Below are 25,492 nucleotides of genomic sequence, written 5' to 3' on the forward strand. Positions count from 1 at the left end.
ATAGCGCTAATATCCAGTCTTCAGAAGACTGCTCAAGAGCGCTGCTGAACTCCGTATGCAATGCTGAACAAGTGAGTTTTTAATCTGGATTTGAAAATACTGAATGTCTGTACTGATCGAAGAGAGAGGGGTAATTTGTTCCACAAAGCTGGGCCGGCAACCTGAAAAGACCTTTCACCAAATGTCTTGGTCAGGCTGACTACTGTCTGGCACATGTGTTGTTGTGATGACCTCAGATGGCATGTTGGTTGATATTCTTGCACAAGGTCTGAATGATAAACTGGTGCCATGTTGTGCAAGGCTTTGAACATCAGTATCAATATTTTGTAATGGATACGTTGTCGGATGGGTAACCAGTGCAATGTGATCAGAACAGGTGTTATATGTTCTGTCTTCTTTGTGCGTGTCACAACTCGGGCAGCTGAGTTCTGGACTCTCTGTAACTTGCTCAGAAGATATTCTGGAATCCCCTGCAGCAGAGCATTGCAATAGTCCAACCGAGATACTACATATGCTTGCATCAATGTTGCAGCAGTTTGCTGGTTGATGTACTTCCTGATTAAGCCTATGTTGCGGATGAAATAGTAGGCATTCTTGCACATTTTATTGACGTGCTTTTCAAGGCTAATAGTGCTGTCAAATATCACCCCAAGATTGCGAGCATGATCAGTTGGTTCAATGATACACTCATTAATTTCGAGTCTTATTGAAGACAACCTTTGTCGTGCTGAACTTGAACAGAGAATGAGCATTTCTGTTTTGTCTTGATTCAGCTTCAGGAAATGTCTGGTCATCCATTTTTGGATATCAGCAATACAATTTTGAATTGCCGAACATGCTGCATCGCAGGATGACGACTGCAGAGGCTTGAAACCTAGGTAGAGTTTGGTATCGTCTGCGTACAAGTGAAAAGCAAGGTTGTGTGATCGGGCTATGTCTCCAAGTGGTGATGTATAAATGACAAACAAAATCGGACCGAGGACTGACCCTTGAGGCACTCCAAATTGAAGTTCTTCCTTCTCCGAGATTGTTCCATTAATACACACTGACTGATGTCGGTTTGATAAGTACGATCTGATCCACTTTAACGCTAGACCAGTGACCCTGATCCTACGTTCAAGAATGGAGATTAAGATGCCGTGGTCTACCGTGTCAAACGCAGCGGATAGGTCCAGTAAGACTAGGATGGCTCCTCCTGTAGAATCAACAGCACACAATAAGTCATTTTCACACGAACTAGCGCCGTCTCGGTGCTGTGCCCTTGCCGATATGCAGATTGCATAACTTCAAACAAGCAGTTTGATGCCATGTGCTCTTTGAGTCTTGATGCAACAACACGCTCCATGAGTTTTGAGAAATACGACAGGTTAGATACTGGCCTGTAGTTCTTCATTATCTCAGAGTCAAGCTGGCTCTTCTTTATGAGAGGACTGACAAGAGCTTCCTTCATTGACAGTGGCATTGATCCTTCTGAGAAAGATGTGTTTATTGTGTGCATCAGGATAGGAGCAACAGAGTCAAGGCACTCCTTTAGGAACCATGTTGGCACGGGGTCTAGGGAACATGATTTACCCGGACTCATCTTAATTATCTCACCCACTTCTTTTTCAGTTGTATCACCGAAAAAGGCCAGTGGGGAAAAATCACAACAGTCTATATCTTCGCTGTATGCAGGCGAGGTATCAGATTGGAGATTTTCCAAACATGTCCTTATAACTTGAATTTTCTCTTTGAAGTACTTTGCAAACTTGTTTGCGAGTTCATCCAGTGCATCAAAGGTTGGTAGAACTTTATCTGTTTTCTTGAACAAGAGCTTGTTTGAAAGTCGATAAACCTCTTTAACATTAGAAGCTCCATTTAACTGCTCAACAAAATAGCATCTCTTGGTTTTCTCTATCAAACAGGTAACCATATTCCTTTGGATATTGAAAAGCTGTTTGTGAATGGAAAGTCCAGTCCGTCTCATTTGTCGTTCTAGTTTTCTGCGTTTCTGTTTTTCATTGCGTATGTTGTCATTGTACCAAGCGGCATTTTGGTGTATTGTAACTTTCTTTGATACCTGTGGTGCATGCTTATCCAAAGTTTCCTTCAATGCCTCATTGTACAGATCAACACTTTCATCAGCGGATCTGTTCCCATGATGTACCAGGGCATTGTCGAGATCTTGTTTGAAGCTAGGCATATTGATAGTTTTCCATCTTCTGAACACTAATTCTTGTATTTCTCGCCTGGGGCAATGATGTTCGTGTTGAACAGAACGGCAAAGTGATCCCACTTAACTGGTCCAGTGTGACATCGGTGATGTCAAGTTCATTGTCTCTAGTAATAACTAGATCCAGAATATGTCCTTTGCTGTGGGTGGGCTCTTTTACATGCTGGTGCAAACCGTGAGATTGAAGAAGATTATTGAACCTTACAACGTCTCTCCTCTGTGGCATATCAACATGAAGATTGAAGTCACCGCACATGAGTAACTTTCCAGGAAGTGTCACAATGCTGTCAAGCAGCAAAGGTAAAGATTGAATGAAAGTTGCTTCTTGCCCAGGTGGACGGTAAACCACAATCAGGGTTATGGATTGATTATCTACAGAGAGTGTCACTGCTAGAACTTCACAGGACGACTCCCAATTTGTGAGTTTTATCCTTGAACACTGTAGAGTTTTTCTATATACAATGGCCACGCCTCCTCCTCTCTTGGTATTCCTTGGCACCTGAATGCACTTGAATCCAGGAGGAGTCATTTTGCCAATGGCAATCTTATCTGTGTCATCCTTACGTAACCATGTTTCCTTGACTGCCAGAACATCAAGGTTATTGTCTACAATTAGATCACACAATGACTGAGCCTTATCAGTCGAGGAATCATAGGTTTTAGCTGATCTTGAGTTGATAGTGCTAAACTTCAAAGTATGTACCTTGTATGTACATGATCCAATTAAGTGTTTTAGTTTCATTGAAGAGAGACGTGAAACCTCCCGTTGTTGACAACGTCCGCCACGGTAGCCTCGACGTGTTTTTCTTGATGCGACAGATGCCAAAGTCTCTTAATGTCTTAATTGTAGTGGCTTGATCTTCTACAAGCGATATCTCCTCTGGAAACCAGTATTTGATGATAAAACATGTTGTCACATTGAATAATACCGCCAATTCCGTCTATGAAACAGATGTACCTCCCCTCGCCTTCACTGGAAGTAACAGTGGCTTGGCCATATCCATCAATTGAAACTGTGTCCCCTGTCAAAAATGTTTGTGTGTCTTTCACAACATAATAGTGTCATCAGTCACACGTTCAAACCAACAACGTCTTTAACTCTTTGTTCAGTGAACTACGTTTAATACGAACGGTCTGAACTGACAGATATAACAAAGGCGTAAAACGAACCATGGTTATAACGAAATTAACCCTTTGAGTTCGTTAGGGCCGTTGTTGACTGTATTAATATCTTGCTACAACATCTACAGTTTTATTAATTCAAGAACCAACAGACCCAACCTAATTATCAATAAAAACAGTTATAGACTACACATCTCTGTTGTTATTGTTTATTATTTATAACCATTATGGATTTATTTATCGTTAATTACCCCCCACATCACGTAAACTGCTTTGTCAATATGTATTGGACCGAACAAATCCACTATGTATAACTGAAGCACGGTTGGCCAAGTCTTCTAATTCACTGGGAGTTGCGTACCTTGGGCGCAACAGGAATATGATTACTGTATCAAATGTTGCTATGTCGGTAAGCATCATATGCTCGTCAGTTTTAAATAACAGAGAGGCCAGTGTAGAATATTTAATATTTACCAGAACTTTTCTTCCATGCAAGCTTTAGGGGTGGGTCCTCCTGTAAAATGACACAGCATTAGAAATGTGCTTTCATTCCAAACCAGAAATAATGTCATCCCTCGTGTAACCGGTTGATTCCAAGTTGAAACGATAAGGTAACTGGGAAATCAGGCTGTAAAAGATCTCACTGTGCAGCAAAATATTATTTAGTACTATTGTTTCAGCACTGTATTGACAGGTCAGAATTACCAACAAGAATTCATGACAAGACTGATGTGGTATCTGTGTTGTGTTTAGTTGCCTGCAGCGACTTCCGGATCCTGAATGCCCTCTCGGTGATGAGGAACCAGACCCACGAGGATGTCAGCTGCTCCAACGGATTCACCTATCTACCGACCACATCAGGCAAATGTTTCCATGACAACGTACCATTTGACATAGGACGGTGCATGCAGACCCTCTGGATTGACCCGGTACAGTGATACATGTCTGGAAACCTACCAGTTGTCTATACACATATTTCCATACATACATCACTTCACGTTTTACTGTTAATAATACAAGTGAAGATCAGAGTTAGATTTGGTCTTCAGCAACCCATGTTTGTCTTTAGAGGCGACTAAGGGGATCGGGTGATGATATTACCAAGTCGCTATTCAACACGTGTCTTCTTTAAAACAGGTGTGATAATTCAGTACCTCATCCCTGTCCAGTTGTTATGCAACACACACCTGCTCACTGTCTTCTTTCCAACAGGTGCCAGTATTCAGGACGCCTCTTCCTGCTCCCCTGTCCAGTTGTTATGCAACACACACCTGCTCACTGTCTTCTTTCCAACAGGTGCGAGTATTCAGGACGTCTGCCCCTGCTTCCCTGTCCAGTTGTTATGTAACACACACCTGCTCATTGTCTTCTTTACAACAGGTGCGAGTATTCAGGACGCCTCTCCCTGCTTCCCTGTCCAGTTGTTATTTAACACACACCTGCTCACTGTCTTCTTTACAACAGGTGAGAGGATTCAGGACGTCTCTTCCTGCACCCCTGTGTAGTTGTTATGTAACACACACCTGCTCACTGTCTTCTTTACAACAGGTGCCAGCATTCAGGACGTCTCTTCCTGCTCCCCTGTCTAGTTGTTATGTAACACACACCTGCTCACTGTCTTCTTTACAAGAGGTGCCAGCATTCAGGACGCCTCTTCCTGCTCCCCTGTCTAGTTGTTATGTAACACACACCTGCTCACTGTCTTCTTTACAACAGGTGCCAGCATTCAGGACGTCTCTTCCTGCTCCCCTGTCTAGTGGTGCGGAGATTGTCGTGGAGGCAGCCGCAGATGGAGTCAACAGGTATGTGTTTGTGAAGTGTACAATAGTCAACATTTTAATAAGTGTGTTTTTTAATGCCTGTGGATGTTTCTAATCATGTGAGTGTGTGACCTTAATGGGAAAAAGTCATCCATTTCAAGTCAGCCACCACAGAGTCGTCCTCCAGCAAGCATACTTGTTGTGAGAGGTGACAAACAGGATCAGGCCAGCTGACTTGGTTGATGACTGTTATATCTCAGTTGCATAGACCGATGCTGACCGAACAAACCAATACCTCATCTAAGACTAAAACAAATTACAGAGAACGTTTGAGTTATGGTTTCATATCTGGTAAATGCATCTTTTTCAGCCCTGTAATGTTTCTGTTGGCCAAGGATGACGATAAGGCTGTGTTTTATCTGACTGTTCGGTGGTCGCCCTATACCATCATCTACAATACTGCTGGGGCGTCCTTCACATGGGGAGCTGAAGTGAGGTTTTTCAACCCCGTGCTCACACCAAAGTGACGTCAGTCCTCTCAATCAAGATGACTGAGACTCAGTTTCTGGTAGGTTCTGGCAGGATATGTGACACTACAAACATGCAAATGAGGTGTGCTGCAGCATCTGTTTAGGAACTTAGTCAATGAGGAGGACTGAATCTAAATCACGGTGGTGAACCTCAGAACCTTTATAATGGCATGACACATAACCACTGTGCTACTACACCACTGTTGAGTGAGTGAGTGAGTTTGGGTGTGTGTGTGTGTGTTTGGGGGTTGGGGGTGTGGTGTAGTGTGTGAGTCTTGAAAATATAGATTGTTCAATAGCCTTCTGATTATAGTAATTGCGCTGAGTGAGTGAGTTAGTCTGCTTTCACGCCGATTTTAAGCAACAGCTTGGGACATTGGAAGTGGGCTTCACACAATTGTACTCGTGTGGGGAAACGAACCTAGGTCTTCAGAGTGAAGAATGAACGCTTTAACCACTGTGCTACCCACCTTCAAGCTGAGAAAACAATTAAAGATGTAAATGTGCTCAAGGTATACTCAAGGTATACATTTGTGCTGGTAGTGTCAGTGTAATGAGAAAGTATGGCCTCATTTTACAGCTGACCAGTCACTTTAATGAAATTGAATTTTTTTGTGTCTTTTTCAGATATCCGACGATGACGACAGTCTGTTCGATGTTCCCAGAAGGTTACCTCTGCAAGAGGCCGTCTCCCTTTACATTGACTTCACAGTCATCAAACGAGTGCAGATAAACTATAAATAAGTAAAAATATACAATACAAATATTATTTTGAGTTTGATACATTTGGCAATAACATTAAGCCTTCATGAAGGAAAACATTTTTGTGAAATGTTCTGATACCCTAGAGACTGGTACTGACATCATCAAACAAGTGTAGATCAAATATCCATAATCAGGATATACAAATAATTAATGTCAAATTTCCTGATACGATAGATATTGACTTCGTCATCATGAATTTCAAATTTCTGACATGCTGGTAATTAGTGTTCGAAATCTTACAATTGATAATTGTTTCATTACCAACGAGCAATAATTAAAGAAGTATGTTTATGGTCAGTTTTACAATGTATGTGTTAAGGTTGTTATTGCAGATAAGTATAACATAGTTCTCTGTTGTCTTTTGCTTTATGTAGAAACTGCGCAAATTGCATTTGCAAATTTAACACGCAATGTAAAATAATGCACCTTGCTATTTTAAAGTGAGGACATAAACATAAAGTTCCCAGAGTCGTCAAGAAATATTCAGTCTTGACTTTTCAGTTAGTAAACTGATTTTTCTGACAATTAAACACGTTTTCGGGCCCTGACAAATTCTAAGATATGTTCCATCGTCAAGTGTTTCAAATACTAAAACAGTTGCTCCAAAATTGTTCGAGTTTGATTATAAGAAAATGTGATCGATTGCTTGGTCATTTGGTCACTGCGACCAATCTTTGACTATTTCAATTAATTCGGAAAACCACTGAACACCCATGGAAATCATTTTTGTTACTTTTTGTCAAATTTCTGACATGCTAAAATATAATCATCAAATATCCTTAATCGACAAGACAAGTTGTGATATTTGATAAATTCACGACATTAATTGAGCTTAAATATAGAAGTAAACCAAATGCCAAATTGATGGTACAGGTATATTATGATGGTCATGTTCGGGAATGTTAGCCCTTCGCAAACATCTCCTCACCAGAACAAGAATTGAGTGAGTTAAAACTTAAACTCACATCGGCTGTGTTTCAGCAATATGGTATCTATAAAATCCATACAGTGATAAGAAACAAAGGGAAGATATACATACGTGGAAACAAACAGTAGCTTCCGCGGTTGGATTGACACAATACCTACAGCAACTCTTGTAGAAATAATAATCGAAACATATACTGTTCAGTTTCAGCGATCAGTTCATATTCATTCAATGTTAATATATATTTTGCCATTAACATCCAATGGAATTTGTTTCAGCAGATAATCGACACTGAAATTCATTGTTATACATAAGCACTGTTAGAGCTGTATCATCGCGAGTTTCTATACGTCCATCTAGATTTATTTGGTCTTACAACTTGACGTAAGAGATAATGTATTGTCACTTCAATGCATGAGACCTTAAGGCTCGTTTGATCGACTGAGACAATATTACTGAGCTGCCATGTTTTGTTATATGAGTATTCAATTATGGAACCATCTGCCATTTACAGACATATCCCAACATCTTACTGACTGAATCAATCTGTCTCGACGGAGTAACAAGAAGTTTATTATTATTTTATATGTCAGTGTAGTCGATTTTCATTTGTTTCTTCATTACACTTTCATCTTTCATTGATTCTGTTTCTTTACGTGAATCGATTTAAGATATTCTCGGCTTAGAATATAGACATGTACATCACTGTCAATGAGGTGTTCATTTCTGTAATGCTTTTAATAATAAAGATTCTAATGTAAACAAATGCAGTAAGTGCTTCATGCTTAGTGAAAAAGCCCATCTCAAAAGACTTACACAATTAGATACTGTGTAATGTGATAGATAGAGGATACTAAACGACCTTCCGTGGAATACCAGTTTTATTAAACGAGTTAATGAGTTGGTATCAAACGAGCGAAAATTGGTATCCCAAGGAAGCGGGTTAAGTGTTCTGTTTATAACTCTCTAACATAAATAGATAGAAACTGCCTACAGTGTGATGAGTCAGCTTTACGCGAGTCAAGCAAGGTCTAATGCCATTGTGACAGGGGATTAGCATTGTGACATCATACTTGTAAACCATTACACTGGTGTAACATCGCCGTAAAAGTATTGCACTGCATTATTTTCCATGCACATAATATAGGCGGAATCGTATAAACGGCTCAGGTAAATGACTGATTGGGCACTCTTTCGTTACCATGTAACAATTTGACTCCTTCATGAACTATTTCTCAGCCCATCTCCTTCTCCGAGTAATGATTTGCATATTTGTACGTATTAAAATAAATCATTACTTCTGCATGTTTTTCGTAGTTTCTTACGGGTGTTCACTTTCAGAATGTATTTTCCTGGATAACTTTCACAGCTGAAATTGACCCTCTATATATTACACAAACGGACTTTGTTACTTGTTTCTTGTGGTGCATGTGTTTGTCACGATGAAGACGTTACCAGGAAGTACGTCGTCATCAACCCTCTTATCTATTTAATGCAGACCACAATGGCGGCACCAGAACAAATACTCCGGCAGCTTGAAAGATTGCAACAAAAAGATTTAATAATCGAACCTGCCAACATTGATGCTAAGCAGTGCGCCTCATTGTGTCAGACGTCCGTTCATTAAGTGAAACTTATTAAAACATTAAACATATCCTTATAGATTGTTATGGCAAGGACGTTTCTCCTTAATGATAATCACGCAATAACTGAATCAGTGATCGGTTTGTGAACAGAGCCATGTAACTTATTTAAAACGTAACCCAGCGTGTGGTCAATACTTACGTCATACCATCGATTAATACAGACTATCTAACTACGCGGACGTATTCCTAGAATCATGAAGCAAGGGCATGGCTGTGTGGGAAGTTGTTCATCTAGTTCTCACCATCACCATGACTTACAGCTCAGTTTTACAGTCATGTCACATTTTGACATTTAACCATCATGGAAGTTTGGATAGACAAATGTTCAACGACACCTTCATCACTGAACGCAGTGTTTCTGACAAAGCTGCATGCTTGTGGTGGTGTTTCCATGATCTGCAGTGCAACATGGTACTGCACAATCCAGCGTCTCAACGTTGCCGGTTGTACTATTCATCCGTCATCACTGGGGGTGAACAAGAGGCAGGCTGGCAGTATTATACAGGTAACGAATGCTGTATGTCGTTCTGGTGGTATTCTTATAGTAATACATGGTCTGTGTTTGCTTGTTCAGTTGTACCCATCCCTAATCCTGCTATACAAATAGCACATGACTGAATCTGGACCACACAAGTTAGTTACTGACATGAGGTGTATCGGTCTTTGCAGTTAGGATATTTTGTTAGGATGATTGACATGGTATTCACTCATATTCTCCTAGAAAGTTAGGATCTTTGTTTGTTTTTGACACCCGGCTCAGCAATATTGCGGCAATGTGACGGCAATCTGTAGATATTTGACCACACAATCCAGTGATTGACATTATCAGCATCGTACGACGCAGTTGGGATACTGGACGTGTACTGGATATTCCAGTAGAAATATACCAGCTGAAATTTCACATGTTACAGATTCACGGACCTTACAGAAGTCAAAGGGGGTTATGTTATTTATTGTTCTTGTTTATTTAAATATTTGTTTTTTTTTAATCAAATGTTGCTTTTGCAAACCAAGGTACAGAGATCTGAGAAATTATGTAAGGATGTTTATGTTTCAAGTCTAATAACGTCCCTTCATAATATTGTAATGAAGATATTATTGCCACAATATGCGTTGTTGCCCTTTTCGTAGAATCTATTGCATTAAAATAACCGATATGTTGTAAAACAAATGTATTTCCCGATCGTCTGAACAGTCTGAATTTTAAATTATCTCACTGGATTTTCCGGCACGTCGATCACTTCATTATCTGGTTTGTCTACCTGTGCATGGCAGGTGTACTGATGTGCAGCGTCAGGCAAAATATGTTTCCAGTTTTAGGCAAATTTTTGTGAATGGCGGGCGCTACCAGGAGACCAGGGCATGCCGTATCCTTTCGCCAATAGCTGGTCTCAACGACCGATTTTCAGAGATCTTTCTATATGCTTTCTTACTGCTTTTATTTCCTTTACTCCACACGGGTGTGTGAGAAGGACGTTTTCTATTTATAACATGTTATATATGCATGGGACAAAGCACCTGGCCTCAACACAAATACAGAATAAATTGTTTGGTTTGTTGCTAATATGTCTGTGTCGCTATATGGCTGAAATGGTACCTATGCGACTTAACATGTTATATCAGTTCAGCATTTGTGTGTCATTTAGTGAGTACAGAACTTCTTCCTCCCGATTCAGTTAGAGCCCATATATTTATAGCATGTGGTATATGCAGGTGGCAAAAACAGGAAATAAGGCTCTAACATGTGAGGGTTGCTATATGCTTGAGTGAGTGAGTGAGTATGGTTTTACGCCACTTTTACCAATATTAAGGTGGGGGGACTCCAGAAATAGGCTTCGCGCATTGTACTCATGTGGGAAATTCTTCCGCCTTACGAGCGGACGCTTTACCCATTAGGCTACGCCACCGCCCCAATAAGCTTGAAATGAATGTTACCTTTTAACTCACTATTTTTTTCAGTCCAGCCTTTCAAAAATACGCAGAGAAGTTGCTCTGAGTGTCATTTTGGAAGTCTAAATATCTTCTGTCACGCCCACCTGATGGGGCTATTTTTCATAAGAACTACTAAAGTTGAGGGCCTGAAAGTTAGTAACTGGTAACGATCTAAATGAGTTCGAAAATTAGTGTCTCAAATTAGATATGTCCTGATTTCCATCTCCACCAACTTATTCTACACTGCACGGACAGGTGTTCTCAAAAACTACTAAAGTTACGCAGATTTCCTCACGCCTGTTCGAAAATTGGTGTTAATGTTATGCTCAGATTCTCAGAATTAAAACCACTAGATACATTTTGAAAATGCTGTAAAGTATGCATAACATTATCATTTGGGATTATTGACGGAGGCGCCATTCTGGCGGTTAAATAATTTTGAAGGTATTGTCCTATGGGAGGGGCCAGAAGTCCATCCTTGATCAACGGAATTGCTAACATCAGAAGAGATGGTGTAAATCCAGCTGAGGTCCATACAGAAAGTCACCACGCACCCTAGTAGTGTAGCGGACATACTTTAAACCCAGTCATCATTAAGGCTGACACCTTGCTGTTATCAGTTGATAATTCAAGTCTGTTTTGCGCTTTACGCAGTGCCTGTACGGAAATCAATTACGTACAGAAAGACCCGCAATACTGATGTTGACAAATTCCACAATGATGTGAGAAGGTATCTGGAGAGTAAACCAATCCTTGGTGTAACATCCTCATTTGAAGGTACTGCTGACGAGAGAGTAAACCAATCCATTGTGTAACATCCTCATGTGAAGGTAATGCTGACGAGAGAGTAAACCAATCCATTGTGTAACATCCTAATGTGAAGGTAATGCTGACGAGAGAGTAAACCAATCCATTGTGTAACATCCTCATGTGAAGGTAATGCTGACGAGAGAGTAAACCAATCCTTGGTGTAACATCCTCATGTGAAGGTAGAGCTGAGGAGAGAGCAGTAGCATACCACGAAGCAATGAGGGAAATTCTGGACTTACATGCTCCTGTAAGAACTGCTAATATCATCATGTAGCCTAAATTAGCCAGGATTAACAAGGACATACGAGTATTGACAGCAAAGCATGAACGACGACGAGCTGAGAGGACCTGGCGGAATACCAAACTTGTGGTCCACAGACAAATCTTCCTACATGCTCGCAGTAATGTTAAGGTACCCATCGAGAAATCCTAACTTTCTCTCATAAAGGACAGCATCAGTGAGAACAGACACAACTTCAAACAGCATTTTTCGATCGTGAAGAAGTTAGCAGAAGTCAAGGAAGCCTGTTCTGGAAGGTGTAATTCATATTCCAACCTGCATGCTAATCGCTTGGTTGTTTTGTTTCCAGACAATGTGCGGAAACTTCAAACCAACAGTCTCATCAGGACAATCTGTCAGACGACACAGAGTTCAGTGGTACCACCCTTTAGGGGTTCATTCCTGTCAGTGAACTGGATGTGACCAGCATAGTTCGGACAGCACCCTGTAAATCCTGCTCTCTTGGCCCAGTTCCAGCGTGGCTATTACGTCACTGCATGCATGTTCAGTCATCAGATGCTCCCCGGACTCTGGCACGGTGCCACATTGCTTCAAGAGGGATTGGTCATCCCGTTACTTAAACAGGCATCCTATCGGTGGCTTTTGACTCAGTAGACAACATCTTGACATCCTAGTTGCTGGTGGCACATCAGACAACCAGGAATTGAAGTGCGGGGCTCCACAGGGGTCGGCTTTTGGACCCGTCTCCTTCTCAATCTACACAAAACCTCTAGGTGGCATTATTCGACAGTACTCACTCCAGTTCCATAGCTATGCTGATGACAAACTCCTGTACATTGACATTAAATATCAGGAAAGGAATTTCACAGCTAGAGGAACATGTTTGCGAAATTCATAATTGGATGTCATCAAACGTTCATAAACTCACTAGTGACAAAACTGAACTCATGATGATCGGGACGCCCCACGAACGTAATAAAATTGAAAGACACACGCTCTCAGTTGGGTTATCTTCCGTAACACCTTCCAAATCTGGCAGGAAGCTGGGTGTTCAAATGGACAGGTGTATGTGCAGCAAGACTCAAGTTCTAAAGAATCACAGAACCACAAACTTCAAACTTTGTGCCATCTGAAAAATTAGAAGATACCTGAATGTTGATACCACCAAAACTCGTCTGCATGTATCACTTTCTATCTGGAATATTCCATTTCTATCCTGTCAGGATCTGGAGCCATCACACATCTGAAACATCTTCGCTGGCTCCCAATCCTGAAACGTGTATCCTTCAAAATTCTGACCCTCACCTACTCTGCTCTTCACTGTGAGACAGCCCCGACCTACTCTGCTCTTCGCTGTGAGACAGCCCCGACCTACTCTGCTCTTCACTGTGAGACAGACCCGACCTACTCTGCTCTTCCCTGTGAGACAGCCCCGACCTACTCTGCTCTTCCCTGTGAGACAGCCCCGACCTACTCTGCTCTTCACTGTGAGACAGCCCCGACCTACTTGAAGGAACTCCTCACTCCTTCTATTCCGCCACGAAACCGCCGGTCCCCAGTACAGTCACAGCTCCCTGTCCCAGTCATTAGATCTCAGCTCGCTGGTCATGCCTTCTCTGTGGCAGCCCCAGCACTGTGGAATAGTGTCCCTTTTGAAGGCAGATCTGTAAACTCAACTGACCCTGTCCGCCAATCCTTGAAAACATTTTCTCCAAGACATTTTAACTTCTGTGTTGATTCATGTTAGTATTTATGTAATGCACTGCTGAGCAGCTTTCAGGTTGATATCAGGTGCTACAGAAATGCATGATTTTTATCAATAGTAGTATGGTGATCTACCTTCAGTTGTTGGCAATCTATAGCCTGTTTCTATATTTTATTGTCATCAAAAGTTAAAATGATTTCGATTTAATTACTAGTTTCAAATTTATATCTGTGATAATCTAGTTGTTTTACTGTCCTTGTTTGCATGATTTTAAAATGTACTTTCAATGACTATCAATCAAACTTGATTTAGTCACGATATGACTGAAATGCTGCCGGTGTGTTTTAAAATCACTCACTCACGCACGCACTTGCTTGCTGAACGAACATAATATTGGGTTGCGTCTGTTTTAATATCTGCCAGTATAACGTACACTCCTTGTTTAAGAAAGTGTTGGCATGAATCTGCATTGATCTGCAGTCAGGTGGTTTCAGTTTGGTTTCTAGCGACTGTAGCCTGGTGTTAATTAAGAAGACTTCATCTCTTATATATGATGATGTACTAGAGTTTTTACCATGTTTGTGCTATTCAGTGCAAACATATTGTCGTCTAAAGCGCGGAAAACCATTGCATGAACCAGTCATAATAGACCCCTAAGCATTCCACTCTCTGTTCACAATACATGAGATAATAATCAATCCAAACCACTCGGTATAATAAATGGACCAATGCAAATTGGATATGCTTGCATGTGTAATTTACGTTTATTGCAACAATAGTGGGCTGTCAATTTAAGAAACTTTATCTCAATAATTAGTCTGCACAATGTTTGATGAGATCGTTAAGATGTCTGGTACCTTCTTAGCTTCGTCAAAAGGTTACAACCTACATCGATTCTGTCTGTACGGTTGTAATAAATGTGTTGATCATCCATCCTCAAATACTTTGGACATGGTGTACTAAATATGCTTTATCAATTATAGATGCCTTTATTTCATAACTGCCAAGAACCAGTTAAGATCAATATACTGCAAACAACATTCAAAACAAAACACTCGTGGAAGAAACTGACGCATATGGTGGACAGTGTTTTTGTCGATCCGTGTATGTTGTGCATAAAGGTGTATAACAAACCACAGTTATAACGAACCACGGTTATAACGAACTGAAACTAGTGCTCCCTCTGAGTTCGTCACAAGCGTAGTATATCCTATTATTCATTTGCCACATTACATCTACAATTTATAAGAATCCTAAAAATAACTGAAAATGGGGAACTCGCTGGGAAACAAACAACAAAGAAATGTGGGATAATTAGCAATTGTATTTACTACTAAGAACTACTAAAAAACAAATAGTGGAAATTCCAATTTAGTAAGAGATCAAATGCACAGGCAGTATTATATAACAGCAGCTATAAAGACAAGCTGTTAGTGTTGGCTAGGAACCCTGGGCGAAAAGTGATGTTCGTGTAATTTGAGATGTAACCGGAGATGAGGCAGGAGGCAGGAGCTGGCTCCCATTGTATATACACCAAAGTTCTGTATTCTGGCATTTTCTACAGACCTTGGAACTTCCCCACCAGGCTTGTCTATAAGCCTGAATATAGTAACCAGCACATCAATGCCCCGCACTGAATGTTAACAGAAACAATGTAATACAAATATAACACCGTTCTTCAGTGCCACATTCAAGATGTTACCACTTCATGGACGTAAGGCACTGTACAAAAGGGCATTGATTGCTGAGGATATATCTGCCCAATATCCAAAAGATACAGCTTATGTAACAGCAGAAAAACAAAGTCTAAATAACTGTTTCAGCATGGTATCCTGTATTGACAGGTCGGAATTGTCAACAAGTACTTCATGATGAGACTGATGTAGAATCTGTGTTGTGTTTAGTTGCCTGCAGCGACTTCCGGATCCTGAATGCACTCTCGGTGATGAGGAACCAGACCCACGAGGATGTCAGCTGCTCCAACGGATTCTCCTATCTACCGACCACGTCTGGCAAATGTTTCCATGACAACATACCATTAGACATAGGACGGTGCATGCAGACCCTCTGGATTGACCCGGTACAGTGATACATGTCTGGAAACTTAACACATTTATGTCCACGTCCTCCAACACATACATCACTTCAGGTTTTTCATGTTAACTTACTGTAAATACAATGATGGCCGATAAGAACTTTACCGTAATTTTAAATCAATCTAGTTCTTCAAAGACACAACAGATACAGTGATATACGTAGCATAAGGGTTTACTTTACTTCGTTAGGATAAACATAAAGCACTGAAAAAGCGCATACATATTGCTACAGTTCTGCATAACATTTTACACGCCTGTCTTGTTGTTATATAACACACACCTGCTCATTGTCTTCTTTACAACAGGTGCGAGTATTCAGGACGCCTCTCCCTGCTCCCCTGTCTAGTTGTTATGTAACACACACCTGCTCACTGTCTTCTTTACAACAGGTGCGAGTATTCAGGACGCCTCTCCCTGCTCCCCTGTCTAGTTGTTATGTAACACACACCTGCTCACTGTCTTCTTTACAACAGGTGCGAGTATTCAGGACGCCTCTCCCTGCTCCCCTGTCTAGTTGTTTATATAACACACACCTGCTCATTGTCTCTTTACAACAGGTGCGAGTATTCAGGACGCCTCTCCCTGCTCCCCTGTCTAGTTGTTATGTAACACACACCTGCTCACTGTCTTCTTTACAACAGGTGCGAGTATTCAGGACGCCTCTCCCTGCTCCCCTGTCTAGTTGTTATGTAACACACACCTGCTCACTGTCTTCTTTACAACAGGTGCGAGTATTCAGGACGCCTCTCCCTGCTCCCCTGTCTAGTTGTTATGTAACACACACCTGCTCACTGTCTTCTTTTACAACAGGTGCGAGTATTCAGGACGCCTCTCCCTGCTCCCCTGTCTAGTTGTTATGTAACACACACCTGCTCACTGTCTTCTTTACAACAGGTGCGAGTATTCAGGACGCCTCTCCCTGCTCCCCTGTCTAGTTGTTATGTAACACACACCTGCTCATTGTCTTCTTTACAACAGGTGCCAGTATTCAGGACGCCTCTCCCTGCTCCCCTGTCTAGTTGTTATGTAACACACATCTGCTCATTGTCTTCTTTACAACAGGTGCGAGTATTCAGGACGCCTCTCCCTGCTGCCCCTGTCTAGTTGTTATGTAACACACATCTGCTCACTGTCTCTTCTTTACAACAGGTGCGAGTATTCAGGACGCCTCTCCCTGCTCCCCTGTCTAGTTGTTATGTAACACACACCTGCTCATTGTCTTCTTTACAACAGGTGCGAGTATTCAGGACGCCTCTCCCTGCTCCCCTGTCTAGTTGTTATGTAACACACACCTGCTCATTGTCTTCTTTACAACAGGTGCGAGTATTCAGGACGCCTCTCCCTGCTCCCCTGTCTAGTTGTTATGTAACACACACCTGCTCACTGTCTTCTTTACAACAGGTGCGAGTATTCAGGACGCCTCTCCCTGCTCCCCTGTCTAGTTGTTATATAACACACACCTGCTCACTGTCTTCTTTACAACAGGTGCCAGTATTCAGGACGCCTCTCCCTGCTCCCCTGTCTAGTTGTTATGTAACACACACCTGCTCATTGTCTTCTTTACAACAGGTGCGAGTATTCAGGACGCCTCTCTCCTGCTCCCCTGTCTAGTTGTTATGTAACACACACCTGCTCATTGTCTTCTTTACAACAGGTGCGAGTATTCAGGACGCCTCTCCCTGCTCCCCTGTCTAGTTGTTATGTAACACACACCTGCTCACTGTCTTCTTTACAACAGGTGCGAGTATTCAGGACGCCTCTCCCTGCTCCCCTGTCTAGTTGTTATGTAACACACACCTGCTCATTGTCTTCTTTACAACAGGTGCGAGTATTCAGGACGCCTCTCCCTGCTCCCCTGTCTAGTTGTTATGTAACACACATCTGCTCATTGTCTTCTTTACAACAGGTGCGAGTATTCAGGACGCCTCTCCCTGCTCCCCTGTCTAGTTGTTATGTAACACACACCTGCTCATTGTCTTCTTTACAACAGGTGCCAGTATTCAGGACGCCTCTCCCTGCTCCCCTGTCTAGTTGTTATGTAACACACACCTGCTCATTGTCTCTTTACAACAGGTGCGAGTATTCAGGACGCCTCTCCCTGCTCCCCTGTCTAGTTGTTATGTAACACACACCTGCTCATTGTCTTCTTTACAACAGGTGCGAGTATTCAGGACGCCTCTCCCTGCTCCCCTGTCTAGTTGTTATGTAACACACACCTGCTCATTGTCTTCTTTACAACAGGTGCCAGTATTCAGGACGCCTCTCCCTGCTCCCCCTGTCTAGTTGTTATGTAACACACACCTGCTCATTGTCTTCTTTACAACAGGTGCGAGTATTCAGGACGCCTCTCCCTGCTCCCCTGTCTAGTTGTTATGTAACACACACCTGCTCACTGTCTTCTTTACAACAGGTGCGAGTATTCAGGACGCCTCTCCCTGCTCCCCTGTCTAGTTGTTATGTAACACACACCTGCTCACTGTCTTCTTTTACAACAGGTGCCAGTATTCAGGACGCCTCTCCCTGCTCCCCTGTCTAGTTGTTATGTAACACACACCTGCTCATTGTCTTCTTTACAACAGGTGCGAGTATTCAGGACGCCTCTCCCTGCTCCCCCTGTCTAGTTGTTATGTAACACACACCTGCTCATTGTCTTCTTTACAACAGGTGCGAGTATTCAGGACGCCTCTCCCTGCTCCCCTGTCTAGTTGTTATGTAACACACACCTGCTCACTGTCTTCTTTACAACAGGTGCCAGTATTCAGGACGCCTCTCCCTGCTCCCCCCTGTCTAGTTGTTATATAACACACACCTGCTCACTGTCTTCTTTACAACAGGTGCGAGTATTCAGGACGCCTCTCCCTGCTCCCCTGTCTAGTTGTTATGTAACACACATCTGCTCATTGTCTTCTTTACAACAGGTGCGAGTATTCAGGACGCCTCTCCCTGCTCCCCTGTCTAGTTGTTATGTAACACACATCTGCTCATTGTCTTCTTTACAACAGGTGCGAGTATTCAGGACGCCTCTCCCTGCTCCCCTGTCTAGTTGTTATGTAACACACATCTGCTCATTGTCTTCTTTACAACAGGTGCGAGTATTCAGGACGCCTCTCCCTGCTCCCCTGTCTAGTTGTTATGTAACACACATCTGCTCACTGTCTTCTTTACAACAGGTGCCAGTATTCAGGACGCCTCTCCCTGCTCCCCTGTCTAGTTGTTATGTAACACACATCTGCTCATTGTCTTCTTTACAACAGGTGCGAGTATTCAGGACGCCTCTCCCTGCTCCCCTGTCTAGTTGTTATGTAACACACACCTGCTCATTGTCTTCTTTACAACAGGTGCGAGTATTCAGGACGCCTCTCCCTGCTCCCCTGTCTAGTTGTTATGTAACACACATCTGCTCATTGTCTTCTTTACAACAGGTGCCAGTATTCAGGACGCCTCTCCCTGCTCCCCTGTCTAGTTGTTATGTAACACACATCTGCTCATTGTCTTCTTTACAACAGGTGCGAGTATTCAGGACGCCCTCTCCCTGCTCCCCTGTCTAGTTGTTATGTAACACACATCTGCTCATTGTCTTCTTTACAACAGGTGCGAGTATTCAGGACGCCTCTCCCTGCTCCCCTGTCTAGTTGTTATGTAACACACATCTGCTCATTGTCTTCTTTACAACAGGTGCGAGTATTCAGGACGCCTCTCCCTGCTCCCCTGTCTAGTTGTTATGTAACACACATCTGCTCACTGTCTTCTTTACAACAGGTGCGAGTATTCAGGACGCCTCTCCCTGCTCCCCCTGTCTAGTTGTTATGTAACACACATCTGCTCATTGTCTTCTTTACAACAGGTGCGAGTATTCAGGACGCCTCTCCCTGCTCCCCCTGTCTAGTTGTTATGTAACACACATCTGCTCATTGTCTTCTTTACAACAGGTGCGAGTATTCAGGACGCCTCTCCCTGCTCCCCTGTCTAGTTGTTATGTAACACACATCTGCTCATTGTCTTCTTTACAACAGGTGCCAGTATTCAGGACGCCTCTCCCTGCTCCCCTGTCTAGTTGTTATGTAACACACATCTGCTCATTGTCTTCTTTACAACAGGTGCGAGTATTCAGGACGCCTCTCCCTGCTCCCCTGTCTAGTTGTTATGTAACACACACCTGCTCATTGTCTTCTTTACAACAGGTGCGAGTATTCAGGACGCCTCTCCCTGCTCCCCTGTCTAGTTGTTATATAACACACACCTGCTCACTGTCTTCTTTACAACAGGTGCCAGTATTCAGGACGCCTCTCCCTGCTCCCCTGTCTAGTTGTTATATAACACACACCTGCTCACTGTCTTCTTTACAACAGGTGCGAGTATTCAGGACGCCTCTCCCTGCTCCCCTGTCTAGTTGTTATGTAACACACACCTGCTCATTGTCTTCTTTACAACAGGTGCGAGTATTCAGGACGCCTCTCCCTGCTCCCCTGTCTAGTTGTTATGTAACACACACCTGCTCACTGTCTTCTTTACAACAGGTGCCAGTATTCAGGACGCCTCTCCCTGCTCCCCTGTCTTGTTGTTATATAACACACACCTGCTCACTGTCTTCTTTACAACAGGTGCGAGTATTCAGGACGCCTCTCCCTGCTCCCCTGTCTAGTTGTTATGTAACACACACCTGCTCATTGTCTTCTTTACAACAGGTGCGAGTATTCAGGACGCCTCTCCCTGCTCCCCTGTCTAGTTGTTATGTAACACACACCTGCTCACTGTCTTCTTTACAACAGGTGCGAGTATTCAGGACGCCTCTCCCTGCTCCCCTGTCTAGTTGTTATGTAACACACACCTGCTCACTGTCTTCTTTACAACAGGTGCGAGTATTCAGGACGCCTCTCCCTGCTCCCCCCTGTCTAGTTGTTATGTAACACACATCTGCTCATTGTCTTCTTTACAACAGGTGCAACAGTATTCAGGACGCCTCTCCCTGCTCCCCCCCTGTCTAGTTGTTATGTAACATGGGGTCAACTTGTAGGTCTGCTCATTGTACTCAACATGTGGGTGTTTGTTTACAACAGGTGATTGATGTGTTATTCAGGACGCCTCTCGGGGCCCTGCTCCCCTGTCTAGTTATGTATTTGATAACTCAGGCACAATCATCTTCTTCAGCCCTTCAATATATCTGTTAGCAAGGGATGAGAGTAAAGTGGTCTTTGTTCTGACTGCTCGTTGGCCGCCCTATACCGTCATCTACAATACTGCTGGGGCGTCCTTAACATGGGGAGCTGAAGTGAGGTCTTCCAACCCCGTGCTCCCTGACGTGACGTCAGTCCTATACATCAAGATGACAGAGACTCAGTTCCTGGTAGGTCCTGGCAGGATGTGTGCAAATAAACACGTGCAAATGAGGTCTGCTGCAGCATCCATTTAGGTGTTTATTCAGTGAGGAATATTCAATATAGACTGTCTCTGCAAAAGTATACCGAGTCATGACTATCCTCAGAAAGAAATTCCGTTTGGTGTAACGGGGAAAATACATGTGAGCATTATATGAATGGATCACTGAAATCAGTGTTGACACCAGGTGTTCGTGAAAAGGTTAAGCCTGTCCCGCCTTACCATTAGCACCCGCCATTTACACTATATTCCTGAATATATAAACAATTATGCTGACGCTGCACAGCAATACTGTAAATAACCCAAAAGATGGATGAACCGGAAAATGCAGTCAGATAATCTATAATTACGACTACGGTGTAAAGTATAGAGATTCTGACGTTTATGAAAAAAAATGTTTGGAAAATACATTTGTTTTACAACATATCGGGGATCAGTTTTAATGTCTCGGACCAAATATTTCTTTTGCAGTTGACTCAGTATACTTAAATATGTTACTGAATGTAAAACGGATCTCGGGGACTTCAGGAAAGCGGCAGGAATATCGAACCAGTCGACATATCACAAATATCATAGTGGCGGGCACTCTGAACCTTTATCAGGAACCAATACGTTACTAGAGCGGTGTATGACTGATTAGGTTGGGTGGTTGAGTCTTGAAAATATGGAATTGTTCAACGGCCCTGTTAAAATAGTTTGTGTGCTGAGTGATTAAGAACGTTTTTACACCGCTCATAGTAATATTCAAGCAACAGCATTGGATACCAAAAATGGGCTTCACATATTGTACCCACTAACAAAATGGATCTTCAGTGTGAAGAGCGAAGGCTTTAACCACTGCGCTACCCAACCTTTCTTTTTTGATGCTGAGAAAATATCAAAGATGTAGCAGGTGTTCAATGATATATATATATTTGGCCCTAATGTACAGTTGACGGGTCACTTTAATGAAACTGAATTCGGTCGTGTCTATTTCAGATATCCGACGATGACGAAAGTCTGTTCGAAGTTCCGAGAAGGTTCCCTCTGCAGAGGCCGTCACACTTCAAGTTGACTTCACTGTCATAAAACGAGTGCAGATCAAATATCCATAACTTAAAAATACACACAAAAAATACTATACTCAGCATTACTGATAACTTGACATTTATGTAATTCGACATTTTGTTTTTCTGTTTAATCAAATATATTTACAAGTATATTAAACAGCAGTAAACAGTGTGAATGCTTTAATTTCGTGAATGGCTGTCGCGTAGCCCCGACCTCAATCCCATCCAACACATCTTGGAAGAGCTAGGTCGACGTGTTCCTCAGCAAATGAATATCATCACAGACATCTTCAACGTCACCTTGTTGATCATTGGCGGCGCCTTCATCGGGGTGTGTTTACTAACGTTCTAAGATCCATGAGGAGACGTTGTGGTGCTGTAAGAGACGTTAGAGGAGGCCACAACCCTTACTGAAGACCTCAGTCGAATTGTTCTCCACGCTGTGAACTTCATTTTGGAGGGTTCCTTGACATCATGAACGTTGTAAGATCCACGAGGAGACGTTGTGGGGCTGTAAGAGACGTTAGAGGAGGCCACAACCCTTACTGAAGACCTCAGTCGAATTGTTCTCCACAGTGAAATTTATTTTGGAGGGTTCCTTGACATCATGAACGATATCGTTGTTAAAGAGTTTCGGCGAGACATGTATTTGTTTTCCTTTGATGTCAAGATGTTCTATGCACAGCATACAACTACAAGTATTGTCTTAAATCTAATATTAAAAACCTTCTCCAATAAATGCCGAGTGTCAAGTTTTCAGTTTTGCTCAGTAATCTTGATCTTGATGAATTTGACTTTGACATCATCAAACCTGTAGATTAAATATCAAGAATAATAAAATACATATGTAATAAAAATATTGTTTGATACTGATACATTCAAGAAAAACATTGATTAAGCCTATAGAATGGAAATCTATTTGTCAGTTTTTACAGACATGCTAGAAATTGACTTTGTCTCGTCGAACGAGTGAGATCAAAAGTCAAAAATACATTTATGTATGATTTATTTTTAAAATGGAAACTCCACTCCCCCCACCACACCCCACAAGTTACTTCACCGACATAAAATGAGTTAATAAAGTTATATATGATAACTTACATTCTAGAAGAAATATTGTTCAAACTTTAAAAAATCGGAATGGATTACGCGTTTATCACAATATCTGCCATGTTAGAAAGTGATAGATTTCGTTTCATAAATCATCCTTAATCGAAAGATCACTTTCTGATATTTGCTACATTTCCGAAAAACATTAATTTAGATTAAACATAGAAGTAAACCAAATACCAAATTTATGAACGTATGTTTTATGTACTGTTAGCCCTTAACAAACATCCCTTAAAAGAAACAAGTACTGCGTGAGATAAAACTTAAGCTCACACTGGGTTTATTTCAGCCATATTGTCTTGTCAGGATTAACAAATATTGGCTTAAGATTTTGAGAAGTAAACCAGATAGATATATAGTTTTGACTGACTGACTGAGTTTGGTTTTACGCCGCTTTTAGCAATATTCCAGCAACTTCACGGCGGGGGACACCAGAAATGGGCTTCACACATTGTACCCATGTGGGGATTCGAACCCGGGTCTTCGGCGTGACGAGCCAACGCTTTAACCACTAGGCTACCCCACCGCCCCTATAGTTTTGATATGTAATTCATTAGGGAACAGTTCAAATGAGAACTCTTGATGTTAAAAAAAGATTATTGAGAGATACGCTCTTCAGGTTTGGTTTTGGTTATATTTGGGTTGCCCAATATGTTCCTGAAAGTTGTGATTTTGTGAGAGAATTTACACAAAGGGCTAGGGACATTTATTCTCAAATGTGGAAACATCAATTATCAACTGCAAGTGAAACTAGATTGTATCATCATATTAAGGAAACTCTGTGCATCGAGAAATATTTAACTAATATTGATGTTAGGAAGTACCGAATTGCGTTTACACGTTTCCGACTCAGTTCACATATGCTTATGATTGAAAAAGGAAGATGGAGTGTGCCTAAAATCCCACTTGCTGATAGATTATGTCCATTTTGTACTAACGAAATAGAAGATGAGTACCACGTACTCTTGATTTGTCCAAAATATCGAGAAATACGTTAACAGCATTTAAGTAATACTTTATTAGAAAATATAAGTATGTTTAAGTTAATCAAATTGTTAAAATGTGAAAACAGTTCTGAAATATTGAAAGCTGCAAAGTGTATTTATTATATCTTAAATGAAAGAAACAAAATTGATTTTTTGTAAATCGTTCACACATATCCTCACTCTTGGGCAATAATGATAATAACAATATGATTGCTCTCTATATACGTACCTCGCCATGTGCACAGGTCAATATTCAGTATATTTAAATCGTATTGGTCTTTGACCTAATACAAATCTTGTCTTGTCTTGTATCTATAAAATCGACACAGTGATAGGAAACGAAAGGAAGATATGAATATGTGTCAACAAAGAGTAGCTTTCCCAGCTGATTTTACACAATCACTACAGGTGTTGGCGGTTATTGACAAATGTAACCAGGTGCTAAAAGAACACATGTTCTTTGATTAAAAACATGTGAAGCCCGATTCTGGTGTCCCCCGCCGAAGTATAGCTGGAATATGTCTAAAAAGCCTCACTCACTCCCTCACACGATTTAAAACGTAATAAGAATTGGAAACAACTGAATAAACCCCGAAGCGCTATATTTTTAGAATGGTACGAGAGGATCACACACAGTTGTTGTTACCATAGACATTGGCATGGAAGTTGATACACGAAAGATTCCACCCGATAGTCTCTACAAGGTGATCAGAGAATTCTGATTGTATAAATTGTCCACCAGTTCCTCAGCTATTCTCCCAAGTATCATTATAAGATTGAAATACACCCACCTTAAATAAGGGTAACTTTATTGCCATATTTCTCTATCTAAATGTTGCATGTAGACTGGGTTTTATTCCTGCATTTTCATTGTCTTGCATTTCAACAGCTTAGCCGATCTTTGCAAACATGGAACTCTCTCATGGCATGACTGAACTGCATCAAATTTGGCGAACACGTTTTGTGCAAATACATTGTAAGTACAATGTCCATTTTTTTATTTTTGTTATATGTATATTCCAGCAAAATCAGGTTACATGGATACCAACCGAAGGTGGATGTAGACATAGATGGAATATTGGTTACAGGTATAAGTATTAACACAATAAGCCTCAAAAGCAGGCTCAGACTGGGATTGATGAAGCTTCCCTCTTACAGATAGTAATTAATACTGCAAAGTTGTGGCACAACATGCTAAATTAGTGCTCACATAAGTCGTGAAATGTA

The 25,492-nt window shown here is 41.7% G+C and overlaps 2 protein-coding genes across 13 annotated transcripts in view; one reads left to right on the top strand and one right to left on the bottom strand.

Annotated features, from left to right (window-relative positions):
* The window catches only part of LOC124276724 (serine/threonine-protein phosphatase 6 regulatory ankyrin repeat subunit B-like), a 240,462-nt gene that overhangs the window by 60,055 nt on the left and 154,915 nt on the right, over nucleotides 1–25,492 (bottom strand). The gene's annotated exons all lie outside the window — the stretch shown is intronic.
* The window catches only part of LOC124276792, a 122,898-nt gene that overhangs the window by 15,185 nt on the left and 82,221 nt on the right, over nucleotides 1–25,492 (top strand). Inside the window, exons 1-2 of one of the 2 annotated variants that reach the window (XM_046712461.1) lie at nucleotides 9,130–9,465; nucleotides 15,553–15,728. In XM_046712461.1, the coding sequence (XP_046568417.1) occupies nucleotides 9,168–9,465; nucleotides 15,553–15,728 (474 nt within the window). In that variant the 5' untranslated portion in view covers nucleotides 9,130–9,167. Of the gene's footprint in view, nucleotides 1–4,087; nucleotides 4,264–9,129; nucleotides 9,466–15,552; nucleotides 15,729–25,492 lie in introns of those variants that run through there. The other variant, XM_046712445.1, reaches the window with a different exon arrangement.

This window comes from Haliotis rubra, unplaced genomic scaffold (assembly GCF_003918875.1).
Source record: "Haliotis rubra isolate DU_JTF1 unplaced genomic scaffold, ASM391887v1 Scf1053, whole genome shotgun sequence".
Taxonomy (NCBI): Eukaryota; Metazoa; Mollusca; class Gastropoda; order Lepetellida; family Haliotidae; genus Haliotis; species Haliotis rubra.